Here is a 12,500-nt window from a genome sequence, read left to right as displayed (position 1 = left end):
CTAATATTAGTGGAATCTACCAGAGTGACGCATGGATGCCTTGCTCTGAAAGTCTAGAAACTTTCGAAAGATATATCTTAATATCAGATTTTCTGGACTAAAGGCACAGAGCCTATAAAGTAAACCATGGCTGTCACTCTCACTGCTATTCAACGCCTGTTCGTAGCAATTTATTCGCAGCTTATCCATTCTGAGGTTAGCGCACCTTCTAGACAAATGCTGTTAGGAAAAGTGACACCAATCACTGTTGCTCTGCGAGGATCACTCGAAGTGGGGAGTGAACATGAAGAGGATGAATAACTTCATCCATGTACTTCATAAAAGGAAATCTTAGTTCAGATGTTAAACTAATAGATTTTAGCTCTGTCATCATGAACATAGGCATGAATTCTACGTCAAGGTACAGAAAACTTTATTTTTCAAAAGCATCCATGTTCCACACACTGAAACTACGTTAGGCAGTTTTGGATCTGGAATAGAAGAGACCAAATGCACATAGACATACGGACAGATGGACACACACATAGGAGAATTACTACCACCCATAAGATGATACCAGGAACCAATGATAAGTTAGGCGTTTTACAGCTCAAATACATAACCAGTCAATGTCATCTTCACAAACATTCAAATATGACAATGATTATTTCAACATCCACGATGAAAGGAAATCAGTGGATTGCAGTAAATGTAGAAACAACACCTAGTCTTCATGGATGGAAAATTATATGTCTGAATTTGTCTAAAATGTCAATATATCTCACACGATAAGATGGCGAACACACACACAATTACATGCGTACATGCACACACGACACTTGAGAGAGAGAGAGAAAGAGAGAGGGAGGGAGGGAGAGAGAGAGAGAGAGAAAGAGAGAGAGAGAGAGAGAGAGAGAGAGAGAGAGAGAGAGAGAGAAAGAGAGAGAGAGAGAGAAATGCCATAGTCTAGTATGGTTTGCACATTTAAAAGGATCATTGCAACAGGTAATTGTTTAATTTCTTCACATTCACTGATTACCGGTTCGCTCATGAACAGATTTAAGTCTTATGAATGATTTTGTTTGTGATCTAATTAAATATAGTTAATTACAGTATATTATTGATTTAGAGCTACAATATTTATAAGCAACAGGTAATAGCATTGTCATGGAACTGTGCAATATGAAATAAACCAATTAATCACCAACTGATCAATTCATAAACGATTATCATAATTTTGTTCATTTTACTATAATCAAAGTCAAGAAAGACTGAAATTCGAAGGTTGTTTATCATTATGTTGCACCTACTTGTAACGAAAGAGAATTTTCACTTTGGATGTAACCTGTCTTTTAATGTTACAGAGGTTGTTACATCTCTCTCTCTCTCTCTCTCTCTCTCTCTCTCTCTCTCTCTCTCTGTCTCTGTCTCTGTCTCTGTCTCTGTCTCTGTCTCTGTCTCTGTCTCTGTCTCTGTCTCTGCCTCTGCCTCTGCCTCTGCCTCTGTCTCTGTCTCTGCCTCTGTCTGTCTCTGCCTCTCCCTCTCCCACTCCCACTCTCACTCTCACTCTCACTCTCACTCCCACTCCCACTCCCTCCCCCCCCCTCTCTCTCTCTCTCTAGCTCATACACTCACCTATACCAGCGGAAGTAAATTAGTATAACAATAATAGAGGTATTGGAAATGTGGCAAGTACACGACACTGACTCATGCACACATTCTAATCAATAGGTACACACATATACTAATAAAGAAATGTTCACAAAAGGCACCCATACAGTATACGTGTAGCATGACATTAAGCTCTTATTCATGACATATACTCTGACTTATAAACAAACTTAATTGTAACCTAAAACCAGTCCCGAATCCAGGTATAGAAGTAGAAATCACCATCGTGGCAATGGAGGTATGGTGTCAGCATGAGATGGCGAAAGAACAGCATGGCCCCCAGCCTTGGCATTCGACAAGCTTATTTCCTTGCAAGGAACAACAGCTTAACCCAATTAGCTATAATCAAAACACGACCCCTAACCTCGCCCTACCTCTCGTCGAATATCTAACTAGTCAGTTATTTCTCTCTTTCTCTCTCTCTCTCTTTCTCTTTATCTTTCTCTCTCTCTCTCTCTGTCACTCTCTCTTTCTCTCTCTCTCTCTCTCTTTCTGTGCCTCTGTCTATCTCTCTCTCTCTCTCTCTCTCTCTCTCTCTCTCTCTCTCTCTCTCTCTCTCTCTCTCTCTCTCTCTCTCTCTCTCTCTCTCTCTCTCTCTCTCTCTCTTCCTGTGTCTATCTTTCTGTGCCTCTGTCTATCTATCTGTCTCATTCATTCTCTCTCTCTCTCTCTCTCTCTCTCTCTCTCTCTCTCTCTCTCTCTCTCTCTCTCTCTCTCTCTCTCTCTCTCTCTCTCTCTCTCTCTCTCTCTCTCTCTCTCTCTCTCTTTCTCGCTCTCTCTCTCTCTCACTCGCTCTCTCTCTCGCTCTCGCTCTCTCTGTGTCTCTCTATTTCTCTGTCTCTCTCATCTGTGTCTATCTCTCTGTCTCTCTTTCTGTGTCTGTTTCTCTCTGTCTGTCTCACTCTCTGTCTCTGTCTCTCTCTCTCTCTCTCTTTCTCTGTGTCTCTCTCTTTTTCTGTGTCTCTCTCTTTTTCTCTGTCTCTCTCTGTCACTCTCTCTCTCTCGGAGTCTCTCTGTCTGTCTGTCTGTCTCTCTTCTTTTTGTGAGCTTCCGTCATTGGCAACAAAAGGGCCTGTACTACCTGGTGTTGGCGAGGGTGTCGGGGCGCCGGTGCCACTCGTTGCCGAAGACCCTGTGTCGACTCTCTAGGTACAGGGCCGCCAGGGTTAGAAGATCGAACTCTGCCGTGTTTCCTCCAGATCCTTCCCCGGCTCCTCCTGGACTCTCCCCCATGTCATCGGTTCTCCATTCCTCGTGGCTCTTTCTCCTTCTGGCTCCTCCTCCTCCTCCTCCTAATCCTCCTCCTCCATCGCCCGAGTTCTTTTTCTTCCCCTTCCTGCGGGGGGAGGTTTCCAGGGGGTTGTGCACAGTCATGGGGAGTCTTGTGCCTGCACTGGCAGACCCAGAGGGCTGCGGCCCGGACTTCTCCGCTCGGTCCGAGGGGTTCTGACTCCCCGCCGACTTCACCTTCTGAGGACTGCGGCGGGCGTTGGTCTGGGCCTGATGAGCCACGCCCGTGATCCCGTCCGTCGCCTCGGGCCGCGGGAGGAGGCTCGTGCTGGATACGTGGTCGGTGTCCGCGAGCCACGTGCGTCGCTGGGCGGTGTCGCCGTTCGTGTCTTGGTAGCGGTGGGCGTGCTGGTGGGCGTGCTCGGCCTCGCCGGTGATGGAAGGGAGCAGCGTGAGGAGCATGATGTTCTGGTAGCGTTTCAGCTCCCTCATCATGGCGGGGTCGTTGGCATGGCGGCGCTTGGTCAGGTCGGACACCGAATCCCTTCCGGTGCCGCTGCTGTTCCCGCTGCCGCCTTCGCCGCCCCCTGCGACGCGATCCACTTCGATTCTGGGGGCACCGCCCCTGCCGTCGCCGCCTGCAGGGGGAGCCATCGCTCGCTGAATTTCCATCGAACAAGCTACACGGACACCCCGCAGTCCATTCCGACCGCTTTCCTCAGCCCAAAAGTGTCCTTCCTAGCTGTGCATCATTTGCCATTTTCCTTTGAGGCGATTTAGCATAATTATCTCTTTTCTGATCTTCCCCCCTCCACTTTTGTTACTAAATCGAAAAGTATCCCCACAGATTATCCACATACACTTGATTTTCTTCCTTCGCTCTCCACCTTCTTCTTATCCCCGCCTTCCACTTTCTCCCACTTCGCTTGCACGACAACACAAGCGGGGTTCATCGATTGCTATTGTCAACGTCAATATGAACTTGCTTATTGACTAGCCATTAGAACTCGTCTCACGTAAATCGCCCGTCCGCCATTTTTGTTATGTTTCACACCTGGAATTATAGAAAATGTGACACTCTCAACTTCAGTTAGAATATATTGATGTTGCTGATGATACTTTAACGTTGTATATGCGCCATGTGCGTGTGCATATGAGCGTATATCTATTCTTTAGCGGGTATGCATCGTGTTTGCGTTTTAGAGCTGTGTTTGTGTGGCGTGAGTGCTTTCGGCCGACAGACTGAGGAATAGTTTTCCCGCCTCTGACCGCTGGTAGCTTCTGTGTACTTATATATTCAGTAGGAATTTTATTATTTCTAGGGAGAAATGTATTGTATCTTGTTGTTTATTATTGAAAGAATATATTGCGTCTTTTATTTACACGAAATATACACAGCATATCACAATCCACATTAGATTACACTGTATTTGTATATTGATTTGTGTGCCAGTGTATGAAGTATGAATGCATGTGTGGGTGTTTACTGTATGGTTATAGGCGTATGCGTTTGTACTTTTGTTTTTGAGTAATTGCGTGACTGTATACTTAAAGATAAGAAGGTGTGCATGCATGAATTTAGAACCAAGATTAAGAAAAGGAAATATTAGTCAGCAAAAAATAATCAAAAATTATCTAAACGTGAAAAAACAGCTTTTACGAGAAATGAAAAGGGAAGATTTGAATACGAGGATAAAAATGGGATGTCGAAAAAAAATGAGGTTCTTATAAAAGTGAAACAAGAGAACAAAAGAGCCTGGAAATAAATAATTATAAAAAATTGGGAAAGCGTTAGAAAAAAAAAATGGACAAGACTGAGACGTGATGAGGAAAAGAAAAAACGAAGCAAATTTGGTAAATATGATAGGATGATGATAAAAGAAAATATAATATGTGATTAAAGTATACTTACAAGAATTACGTTTGCCATTGTAAGGCTCTAAAATGAAATTGAATGGATATTACAGTAATGAAGGTTGCACCGTCACTTCTTAAACGTCCACTAGAATTAATAAGTTACCATAATTGCCATGCTTTTAGAAAAGGTAAGTAAGTTAACGTTACCGCCGTTGTAGTACTAATTATCTTAATTATTCTCTCCTTTTCTCTCCTTACCCTCCACCCCCACCCCTCTCCCGTCTAGCCAGACCCCGTTACAACATCGCCAGTTTGCCTGTCATTATCCAATTCAGGGCAATCACGCACATACGAACATGGTGAAAAACTCGTAAAGTATCGTGGAAGTAGGACTTACTGGTTAATTGCTTGCTAAAGTGTCTTGAGGATAATTTACAACGGCGCGACGTATCTCTATCTTCACGTCTGGTATTTTGCCGGGCCACAAACTGCGCACTTGATGCTTGTTATAACTGTTATTATTATCATTACTTGGATAACTTGTGTTACCTTTCATGACCTGGACTATACGTTTGTTTGCTTGTTTTTTGTGTTTCTTTTCTTTATCCAAGTTTCAGAGAAAATATATCAAATAAAAAAGGAAAAAAACTGGCTTGTACTGTATCTGGACACAAATAACACGTTGCCATTACGAAAAAAAAATGCTATGAAAATTAGAGAGACAAAGGACAAAGTAACAGAAATGACCTACCATCAGGTTATTCCCGTGGGTGATAGGTCTATCATCAGCAGTCTCGCGGCAACCAAACCTACAACAGACTAACGGCTTCCGCACACGACACGCACGTTGGGAAACGGTTGGCGCGCGAGCTTGATTTTTTAATCTGCTGATCACTTCATGGAACTATGAATTTTTTGTCTTGTTATTAAACGCGTCTCTATGACAAAAAAAAAAAAGTTTTTTTGGTGGATTGGTGCTTCAGTGTTTTGTTACATTATTGGCATTCAATGTGCTGTTTCAAAAAATAAATTTTCTTGTGACAAGATTATTTCTTCTATTTTCTTTTCCTTACAAAATTACTGACCGTGTGTGTTATAATAAAAATATATACAAAATATTATAAGATCAAAACGGTAAGCGATGTATCGTGGGGATGAATCATTTGATTCTGAAAAAATTGTCACTCAAAACAGATGTTAACGGTGTTTCTAATTAACATAGTTTGTAAAAAAAAGGGAAATCAGAAAATCGAGGGACTTTGCGTTACCAGGATAATAAGGCTGGATAATAAATGTGTATTGCAACATATGCAGAAAAAGTAGTTGACGTGAAGGGCAAAACATGACAAGGAATTTGAGCATAAGCTGATAACAGATATGAACAGGGTCAGCAAAGGAAGGGATAACTGTATTATATGGGTACATATGGATATAAGAAAGGAAAAAAACAATAAACGTTTACAAAAAAAAGTCAGACATGAAGCCAAAATCACATTAAAAAAATATTGCATTTCACACCGTCACATAATACCACATTCCTCGGTACACCGTTCCCCTGGACAATACTGCCTTGCTAGCCACTCGTTGTCATCGAATCTCTTCACTAATGCATAGAAACAATGTTCACGGTTTTTCGTCCAACTTCGAACAGACTTACATGCGAAACATGTATCACACTTCACTCTTCTTCAGTTTGATAACCCGCTTAGACACAAACACACACTAGTTACGTTCTGTCTTGGGCGAAAGCGAGCTCTGGACACGACACGAGTAAGACCGAGGAAGCCAATACAGTCCTAGTAGCCCCGGTTACCCACACAACACACCGCGGGCCGCCACCACTACCGCCCATTTAGTAGTGCACCTCATTCCCCTCACTCTACCACACCTGCCTCACTTCCTTCTTCCCTCTGACCACTCCTTGCACCAGCTGTGAGGTCGTGCTGCAGGTTCCTTCGCTTGAGGAAGAGGAGGTGGAGGTCACGTAAAGCTCACTCAGGGACTGGCGTGATATCGGTCTTGCGTGGACGGCCGTCGTGGTGGGACTGTGTATGTGTGTGTGTGTGTGTCTGTATGTCCGTTTGCCGTGTTAGAGGTGCCGCTGTTGCTCCATAACTATTTATCACGGTGTTCTATAACCTATCTTTATTCCTGTTTCTGTTCCCTCGTTCGCTCCCTTTCTCAATGTTAGCGTTCGTGTTCCCCTTTCTTCGTCGTTTTCCCTTCTTTGAGGCCTTCCATCAACTGCACTTTCCCGTGTTGCAACCCCACGCTACTTCTCGCATTGCAACCTCTTTTTTCTCTCTACCAGTTTGATATCTTTCTCCACGTTTTCTCATCCCTAGGTGTTCCCCTCTATCTGCCTTTCCCCTCTAGCAAGCTTAGTTCCTCCCTCCCCTCATCAGCCACTAGCCCTTATTGACTAGCATGGCCACACATGATACAGCAGGTCATATCTGGTGCACATGCAAGTTATCGATGCTTTGCGACGCTGAGGAATTCACGCTCGACCTTTGCTGGTTCCTGAGAGTGATTGTGGGCTACGTTTTCTGTGTTGATGTTTGGAAATGCATCAGTTGCTTGCATGCAGCTGTTACCGACTAGAAAGGTTTGAGGGATAAGAAATGAATGTTTACACCTAGAAATACACATCTTAATTCTAATGTAGGTTTCTTCTGATCAGTTACCAGGGGCTAGTTAAATGTGTCATATCCTACTCGTTATAAACAGAGACCTGGGTGAAGAACGCCTTGCCCGCATTCACATTATCCGAACATGTCAAATGCCCACGTGAATCAATGAGCTAATCTACGACGTCCAAATTCCTTTTAATGATTCAGGCAAAGAGCGTTTTCCCTCGGGCGCGCTCGCAACCCGCCTGACGTCATTGATTGCCAGTCCAAACCACGCTGATTCCGCCACCGCCGATTAGGCCGATTGACACGGGGCTTTCCGCTCTGATGGCGCCAGTTATTGGTTGTCGATAGTTAATCGCAGTCGCCTCTTGTGTGAACGAAGGTGCAAGGGATCGATTGATGATTAGACAACGTGGCATCACCTTATTGTGTCTCTATCGTGTAGGTTAACCCAACGCAGACGCTAGCTGTTTTCCGAGTGTCCGGTTATAAATGTTATATTTATTGTTTACATTACAGAACGGGATGGCATTCATAGCATACTAATAGGACAATAGGCCGAAGAACTTCCGAGTGAATAAAGATCGTTCTGAATATACTGACCTATCTTTTCCTCCTCACACAGGTAGCTCACTTAAGGAGGGTAAGTGGCGTGACCTTATTCCTTACCTGCGCCTCAAACTCGTCCAGATCCTTAATGGCCGCCGAAGAAAAATGTTGGCAAACATTAGGCAATGGGAAAGGATACCAAAACAACACGTGGGATAGACTGGAGTCGACCCAGTGGGATAGGACAGTGTTATAAAGACCCAGACATACAAGACAATATAATCAAACAAAAACAAATATAAAGAACACAAGTAGAGAAAGGACAGGCAATATAATGATAAACAAAGCCGAAGAAGGGAGGATGGTATCTCCCAGAAATAGCGATTATGAGAGATAAGCCGAACGGAAAGAAAAAAAAACAGTAAAATCAATTCCTGCAAACGAAAGTGTCAGTGACCTCACCTGACGAACATGGAGGCGAGTCGTAAAGTCTGGCTCCTCAGACTTTCTCCTTTGGGAAAAGGTCATATACCTGCAGCGAGTTATATAACTGCGCTCTCTATAAAGGTTGAGTTTTTAAAGTTTAATTTCTGACGTCATTGACTCAGGTTCTTCGCAAAGAAATGACTTTGATTGTGATTTATTGTCTGCGCTGCTTGTACTCACGGTTTGTCCTCTCACACGCACTTACGCTTTCCAACGCGACTGTCGCTAGAATATTCCATGAGAAGTTGAAATGTTTCATGCGGACGCGAAGGTTGTGCTGTAAGGGCGATTCTGAACTTTGCCAAGCATGTGATTTCGTGCCCTTTTAAAATTGAATAGGTTGGTAGCGTGGGAGGATTTTCCGATGAATCGAAAAATAGGATTTACAGAGAGAGTAAGTTTTTTTTTATCATTTCAAAGTATACATTAGCCGTGAGGATCGTATACTCCACACAGAATAGAATAATCAAAACGCCTTTATTTTAGCAAAGTACCACACGGGTCCACACATACTAAATCTTCAGAACAATGACGGTAGAAGAGAAATAATAATTAAAAAAGGGTTGCATGCTCTGCCTTTTGACTCCGACTCTCCGTCTGTTGTTGTGTCTGTCTTGCCGCTAATCCTCTCTCTCTCTGACCTCCCTCACCTGACCCGAGCCCGAGATTCCAGGTAAACGACCTCGGATGGTAGTTCGGAGCCGTCGAGTGGGTGGGAGGATGATCGACGAGTCGTTCAGGAGAGATTACAGTGCCAATCTCCCAATATCTTGGTTCGTATCGCTACAGTGCCACCGCCAGTAGCAATATCAATAAGAATAGACTATTGTATCGAGGAAGCTTAGCCTGATGATAAGGAGACGCGATATCAGCTGATTGTGTTTCTATCATGCAAAGTCAACCAACGTGTATGCGAGTAATTTTTCACACATCCCTCTATGAATTATTTAATCGCTGAACTTGATAACGTGGAAAGTCTTGGTATAATTGCTGAGTGGGTTACCAGGTCGCTATTGATTAGCTTTGGGTTATTCAGTTCATGGAAACGTAACTTTGATTATACGTATCCTTATCTAAAAAAAAGGTTTAATGTTGTTAAATATATGTAAGTTGTATTGCCATTTTATATTCTCAATATATGCTGTTGTATATGAAAGTTTTATTGATATTTGCCCTCCAGTATCTGATCGCGTCAGATCTGTAAACCAGCTGTTAGGATACACCATAATAAGTAAAGCATTTTATTAGAAACACTGAGGCGCCCTTTGGGGTGAGCCACCCCAAAGGGCGCCCCTCCAGTCACGACAGAAACAAAGCTTAAATCATTACCATCCTGGCTTCACCATTGCATGACCCGCTGGCAACGGAGCTGCAACAAAGCAGCATTATGACGCATTTCTTCTCTCCATTGCTTGTGCTATGAAGCAAGTGCCACCGAGTTCATGTTAAAGTGATTTTCAACCGTGGGTACTTCAACATTTCTAAGAATGCGAACACATAAGTGAGCGTATGTCTCGAGTTGTATGCGTGTCAATACGTTTGCATGCATATACGTGTCTGCATTTTTCTTATTGTGTGATTGCCAGGGTCGTATAATCTTTGATTGCATGACAATATTTATGTAATGAAGCACGTGTCTTGGAAGTGAGGTCGAAAACGTAACAGCACAGAACCTGTTCATGAATTCTTGTAATGGAATCTATTGAATATTTTATGTGATGGTGCTTGTTGTGTTTACCAATGGTGAACACATCAGAGGTGCATTAAGTATTTACGCCACCGCGTGTGCCTAAACTCGATCATTGTCACTACCTTTTATTTTTCTGTGGAGTGACACATGATACCTGTTATAAAATTAACGTGAATAACGAGAAAAGGGGACTAATACATCGGGAATGTCACGCTCATATATAAAACAAAGACTGACTGAGGCACAAGCTTCCCTATAGGAGAAAAAAACAATAAAGTAAATTCTCTCGAAAGGGTCCTCGTAACTAATGGATAATCGAAAGATAATGAACACGGAAGAGAGAAGCCGTAGAGTTAATCATTCGGAGTGAAAATTGTGCTTCGTTTCTACGTAATAAGCATTAGGGCTATTTCCCATCGTCTTGTGATAGGCGTTCTTTAACTCATATCATCATGTTATGTCAAATATCGCACTTTATTGCCCTAGGAAAGTTCTAAACGCATGGAACCAAGACAGTCCATCTCATATAAAACAGAAAATCATTGCTAGACTGTGGCATTATCTAGACTGTTTGAATTCAGTCCAACGAATTTCACGGAGGTTGTTAAGTATCAGTGTCTATCAAGTGACATAAACTTATGATAACAATAAGAAGAAATATGATGATAAATAAATGTAGGGAGTTCACGAAAGTAGCAACGAACAAGTGAAGATCGATGTTGATTACACAGCAATAGGGAATTTGCGGTTGTTTTCATACGATTCGAGGGCGCTTGTCTAGATACCACGATAAGGTACAGCTTGCTCGTGCTGATGACCCTGGATAGTGTTCTGTATGTCGTGAGAATTGATTTATATAGAAGATGGACTGACACATACTTTATTATGATCTGACATTAAGATTAAGTGGTAAGCCTACTTTCTTCATTATTACAGCATAATGTGGAGTGGCTATTGGGAATTTAAGTGGTCTTTGGTCTTGATATATTTATGTGTGCGTATGTATGCGTGTATGTGATGTGTAGGTTTTTATATTATATAAATAATTCATATTAAATAACCAAGAATTATAATGCCTTTGTCGATATGTTGGTTCCATCAAGTTATCCTTCTTCAAAACAATGGTGAAGGGGAGAGACAAGTATATAAAGGATTTTTTTTCGAAAGTCAGCATGCGAGGGAACAACAAACATGTTATAATCAAGAAAGCATATTTTATTTCAACCAAATAGGATCTTAATTAATAAGAAACAAATTCAAATCACACTTTCTACAAACGCAAAATTACTTCAATCCTCATACTTATCACTTCGAAAAGCCATTTTACTCTGACAACCTGCAATAAACTGCAGCCTTCAACAAAGAATGGCTCTCGTACTTCTTACTTTTAAAAGACTCTTTACTATGACAACCTCCTAAGAAAAACCCGTTCACCAAAGATTCTTACTATTACATTCAGCAGATTCTTTGATGAGAAAACCTTCAAAGATATACACCCACTCAAGAAAGAATGACGAAAAGCTAACACATTCATATTTTTAAAAGTTTCTTCACTAAGACAACCTGCAGAAAAGGATGACCACTCAATAAAAAGAGACGAAAATCTAATACATTCATCCTTTCAACAGTTTTATTTTAACAAGATAACCTTCATAGACTTACTCGTACTTAACAAAGAATAACGAGAACTAAACTTTTAAAAGTTTCGTCATTAAGACATTCAAAAAAAGGATGACCACTTAACAAAAAGAGACGAAAATCTAATACATTCATCCTTTCAGCAGAGTCTTTAACAAGGCAACCTTCAAAGCCATACTCATACACCCACTTACCAAAGAACGATGGAAACTCGACAACCCTCAGAATGGGACACCTACTCAACTAAGAGAGACGATAATCTAATACATTTATCCTTTCAGCAGAGTCTTTAACAAGGCAACCTTCAAAGCCATACTCATACACCCACTTACCAAAGAATGGCAGAAACTCTACGCATTCAGACGGTAACCCTCAACTAAGAGAGACGAGCAAAAACTAACACATCCATTGATCAGTGTCCTAGCGCTTGCAGCAGTTCATGATGGTGACGTGGATGCGTTTGACGACCACAAGGAAAGTCCCCCCGGCGCCGAAAGCCAGGCCCACCACCAGGAGCCCCACGCCCACGCCCGCAAGGTCACCTGAAGGAAGAGCAGGAGGAGGAGGAAGGGGGAGGTATAAGAAGAGGAGCGTGTATCAGGGAGTGGAAAGCTTGTCTGATTTATGGTAATGGATCGCGCTCGGTAGTAAAGGTGAATTTATGGGGGATTGCAAACATATGCTGAATTTTATATCGGAAGCCATTAGGTCGGCAGTCTCTCTCTCTCTCATTCTCTCTCTCTCTCTCTCTCTCTCTCTCTCTC

General features: G+C 42.4%; 2 protein-coding genes across 7 annotated transcripts in view; both read right to left on the bottom strand.

Moving 5' to 3' along the window:
• LOC122265945 (uncharacterized) overlaps nt 1-7,080 on the bottom strand; it is a 12,826-nt gene extending 5,746 nt beyond the window's left edge. Inside the window, exons 1-2 of one of the 5 annotated variants that reach the window (XM_086532414.1) lie at nt 6,626-7,080; nt 2,732-3,934 (exon numbers count right to left, since the gene is read on the bottom strand). In XM_086532414.1, coding sequence (XP_086388540.1) covers nt 2,732-3,552 — 821 coding nt within the window. In that variant the 5' untranslated portion in view covers nt 3,553-3,934; nt 6,626-7,080. The other 4 variants (XM_043035466.2, XM_043035473.2, XM_086532398.1 and 1 more) reach the window with 4 other exon arrangements.
• A 4,785-nt stretch (nt 7,081-11,865) lies between these two features.
• Nucleotides 11,866-12,500, bottom strand: part of LOC122265799 (uncharacterized) — a 19,633-nt gene continuing 18,998 nt past the window's right edge. For both annotated transcript variants that reach the window (XM_086532376.1, XM_086532382.1), the window contains exon 18: nt 11,866-12,278. In XM_086532376.1, the coding sequence (XP_086388502.1) occupies nt 12,157-12,278 (122 nt within the window). In that variant the 3' untranslated portion in view covers nt 11,866-12,156. The remainder of the gene's footprint in view (nt 12,279-12,500) is intronic.

This window comes from Penaeus japonicus, unplaced genomic scaffold (genome assembly GCF_977035675.1).
Source record: "Penaeus japonicus unplaced genomic scaffold, GWHDUDI00000001_assembly GWHDUDI00000003, whole genome shotgun sequence".
NCBI lineage: Eukaryota > Metazoa > Arthropoda > Malacostraca > Decapoda > Penaeidae > Penaeus > Penaeus japonicus.
Note: the sequence above shows the minus strand (reverse complement) of the source record. Positions and strands in the feature narration are given on the sequence as shown.